General features: G+C 35.4%; 1 protein-coding gene across 1 annotated transcript; it reads left to right on the forward strand.

The window, feature by feature from the left end:
• The first annotated feature begins 229 nt into the window (after positions 1 to 229).
• LOC148612492 (uncharacterized) lies at positions 230 to 4,263 on the forward strand. Its single transcript, XM_088590528.1, has 3 exons — positions 230 to 876; positions 1,136 to 1,654; positions 4,213 to 4,263. The coding sequence occupies exon 2, from the start codon at positions 1,138 to 1,140 to the stop codon at positions 1,609 to 1,611; it is 474 nt and encodes a 157-aa protein (XP_088446654.1). The 5' UTR covers positions 230 to 876; positions 1,136 to 1,137; the 3' UTR covers positions 1,612 to 1,654; positions 4,213 to 4,263.
• The last annotated feature ends 203 nt before the right edge of the window (positions 4,264 to 4,466 follow it).

Genomic DNA, 4,466 nt, shown 5'->3' on the forward strand with positions numbered 1-4,466 from the left:
TGTTTTTATCATGTTGTTTTGTTGTTGTTGTTGTTGTTGTTGTTGTTATTTTTTTCTAGTTTGGAGAAGTAAAACTTTTTGAATTTGAAGTAAGTTTATATTAAAAGAACAAAATTACAGTGAGAAACGTAGAGTGCATGTGTACATGTAAGCACTTTTATATATGTATAATGAAATATTTAGATGCAATAAGCCGATCAAGTGCCTGTTCATACTGAGTTGTATGTTGTTGTTTTTTTTTTAAATATATATTACATTGATAAAACAAGCTAAATTAACATGAGCTTTTACATCGCATTTTGAACCGTTAAAGATTGTGCGTTGTGTAAACACTTTCATTCTGTTGTCATAGTAATTTAATGTTTCCATCATCTAAGCCTTCTAATGTCTTCAGTAAAGATGTCCTTAGCAATTTATTGCAGAATAGTAATTGATCCTAGTACTTGTCGAAGGCTTTGTTTATTTTACGCAAAAAGTTATTTTTTATCTTTCCTTTCTGTATGCGTCTTTTATTTGTTTCATTGTCCATTTCTACCATAATTCTATCTTTTATTTATGTATCAGCATTCACAGCACTTTTTTTATTTCGTAAAATTTTCGTACTATCAGAATCTTGAATCTTATTTATCACTGCATATTTAATTTACAAGCCAAAAAAGTAAAACATGCAACTGAAGTTCAGCAGGTGCTTTCCAAGTTCTGATTGATGTTGTGCTATTTCTGAAATAACAAGATGATACATGATGCCAAAAGGTAACATCTTCATACAAGAGCACAACCTGGTTAGCCAGAGTCATACGTCAACCAAATGACGGGTATATATTTGAGAAAGGTTTAGAAAACTGAGTATTCTAAGGGTTAACACTGACTCCGAAGGTAGGTTCAATGTTTCTAGAAAATAAGGCATTTAGGTTAAAATTTTAGATATTGTGAATTATCTTCTGAATTCAGATTGCTTGTTTTCCCAACATTCTGACATTTTAGACAGAAACTAAAATGCCTCTTTCAAAACATTTAAAAACATAAGCATGCACAGTAAAAATTTATGCTTTTGCCATTTAATCTACCAAATACATAGACAAATGTTAACAACAAAATGCATGAAGAAACATAACTTGTTAAATTATTTTTTCAGCTATGAGACCTCTGCAAGTCGCAATCGTTGTAGCAGTTGTTGCAGCAGTTAATTGTGCTGGTAGTTACGGTGGCGGTGGTGGTTATGGAGGTGGTGGTGGAGGAGGTTATGGAGGAGGTGGATATGGCGGTGGTGGCCACGGAGGTGGATTCGGTGGAGCTGGTGGACTTTCAGGACTTGTAAGCCTCCTCAGAGGCGGTGGTGGTGGAGTTGGAGGTTTAAGAGGCTATGGCGGAGGTGCAGGTGGCTACGGAGGTGGTGGCAGGTATGGAGGGGCTGGTGGTTATGGAGGGGCAGGAGGCTATGGAGGTGCAGGGGGTTACGGAGGTGCAGGAGGTTACGGAGGTGCAGGTGGTTATGGAGGAAGAGGAGGATACGGTGGTGCAAGAGGGTTCGGAGGAGCACTTCGTCTCGGAGGAGGATACGGAAGTGGTTACGGAGGAAGAAGTGGTTATGGACATCTGTCATCATATTAAAAAATTGATAACATCATAAAGAGTGGTGCATGGCTAGTTCCAGGTATGTAATATTATGTACTTTCAATAACTTTTGCATGACAACAAATTGGATGCATGGTTTTTCGTTGCGGCCAGCCTAGGTTCTGTTGGTAACTGCATTTGCTGTATATGAATATGTAATTCAAATATTTGTAAATTAAAACTAAAAGTAAATTTGGCGTATCATTTAACAGAAATGATCTACATTTGTAAAATAGACATAATTTACTAATAGCTGAATTACATTTGTTCTCAAACGAGATAATTAAAGAACCAGTTTAACACAATGTTAGAACCCCACTAAATTCACTTTTATTGAGTCGTTGATATTGTTAGCGACTTCTTGCACTCGCAATTCCAGTACTTTACATTCGAATTTTATCTGCATAATTATATATTACTACTCCACATTAAGCTGCTGATCGGTGTCGTGTTTACCGCCATAGCTTCATAGTTCAAGCCTCATACGAGATCAAAATGTACCTCTTAAATATCATACACATGTGTTCTACGTGTGTTTTTTGCTTGTATGATACCGGGAACTGTGCATTTCATATGATATGATCGGTTAGCATTGAACATTACTCAGTTTCCAATTCAGACACAGGTCTCGTTACTATTGACTATATATGTAGGTCATATACATAGCCATTGCCAGTTGTTTAATTTGGTTCCTAATCTGTTTCCCTGGTCCTAAGCAACCAGAAGATCGCTAAAAATTTGAGAGAAACTTGTGGAACGAAAATATTACCCGTACTTCCTGGTAACCAGTTATTTTGGTTAAAAAAAAAAAACATTTGCGACACCATGGTTACAAAAAAAGTAATCAAAGGGGCTTGCTCCCGCTATCAATTAATCAGTCTCACTAGTATATAACTTAAATAGGTTATATAGTAGTGGGGCTGCATATTTGATAGTGGGAGAAAGCCACTCTGGAAGAAACCAAGATTCTAAGGAAATCACCCGATTTTAGAGCATATCGTATTCATGTCATTTCGGCCCAACTCAGCGGCATAGAATATTTGACGATTAGCGACTTTGAAGACTTAAGTCTTTGATTTTTAAGTCAATAATGAAACTGGTCTTAGTTTGTCACTTGGCTCTTGCGCTTTTGAGATATAATCCTTTCAAGAGTTACCGTTCTTGATTCGGGTATATTTGATTGATCTTAATTTAAAAAAATAATGATCTAAACACAGACAAGAGTATTGTTTCGTTAAAAAGATAGCATATGGAGATCGAAAAAGCATTGTTTGATGTTTTTTTTGTCACCATGAATCACTTAGAACTACCAGAGGCGGTGTCCAGGGGCGGATCCAGGATTTGAGTTTGGGGGAGGGGGGGTAATTGAATTAAATGCCCTGCAAAGCAAGACAAAAGATATTATGGTGTGAAACTTGTGGTAATACTTTTTTCTTACCGATTTAGGGGGAGGCGTACGCCCGGTACGCCCGTCCTTGGATCCGCGCTGGTGTCTGAATTTTATATGGACGGATACTTACTTTTTTTACTTGTGGTTCATTTTCGACAATTGTCCTCGGATGACTTTGGTTACTATCAATGAACTCATATAACTTCAAATAATATTTTAGGTTTAATTTTTTTTTGAGTGGTATTGCTTGAATATAATATTGATAATAGACAATAGACAATATTTATTAGCCCAAACACATTTACATTAAATGGTTATGGCATATAATATGAAGAATTACAAAGCAACATATTAACATGTATGTTATTGGTCGCATTATTAAAGTAGGTGAATTTAGGATAATTTTTTGTATTAAATAATGTTTAAAATCTATAAATATAATATCACTAAAAATCATTTCGAATTTATCTAGATATATGAACAAATATATCCAATGACGGTATAATAAATGTGAGCATGGATAAATGCTGGGGAAATAATAATTTTGGGGGGAAATTGTAACCAATACATTTTTTGTAAGTAAACAAACATTAGAATTATGTAATTGTTTTAAGGTTTGTTTGAGAGTGTGGCTAACCCGACAATGATAACACGAGCAACGAGCTAATACTGCCCGGAAATTTGTTGGAGTAGTGGACACCATTTCTCCCTGAAAAGAGGGACGTTTTTTTTACAATTGTTATCATGGTTGATTACTCAAATATGGTTGGATAAATGTGCAATACCTACCACTGGTATGAGAAATGAAAAAAAAAGTTTCTCATATAAAAAGTGTAATTTGGTTGTTTTTAATTAAAAATCAATAAAATCATTATCGTAGATGTTGAAATTCCATAAAAAAAATTCGTCTCCGTTTAAGAATGTATTATTTTGGCATCAGGCGCGGATCCAAGGATGGGCGAGCCAAGCGTAGGCCCCTAAAATTGTTTTTTTTTTTGCATGAAATCTTGATTTTTCATATATTCTACCCCTTGTATCTGAAATCCTGGATCAGCCCGTGGGTAACTTCTGAGTTGTACTTTCCTGTGCCTGTAATGGTTTCTGAAATGTGAAAAAAATATAATGGAATAGTAAACACGGAAATTGTCGATTCTTATTCCTAAATGTTTCTATCCAGGTATCAAATTATTGTTATTTTTTAATTGCAGAAATGACACAGAGAAGAATGACAGAAAACTGAGATAAAATTTATGTAAAAATTATCTTCTTGTTTAATTTAAATTGTAATATTGTCATCAGCACCTTCACACATTACTTGATCAGGCGTGGCTAACCATTGGTCTTGAGTGACCCCTACTTCCATTTATACGGGGTCATTTTAACATGTCAATATTGCTCTCTACACGTTGACATACTTCCAAACAGTTAGAGTAGGGAAACGCTCTCGGACCCACGTGGGGTC

Source organism: Perna viridis, chromosome 7 (assembly GCF_037379345.1).
Source record: "Perna viridis isolate PV_CMFRI_1.1 ecotype Kerala chromosome 7, ASM3737934v1, whole genome shotgun sequence".
Taxonomy (NCBI): domain Eukaryota; kingdom Metazoa; phylum Mollusca; class Bivalvia; order Mytilida; family Mytilidae; genus Perna; species Perna viridis.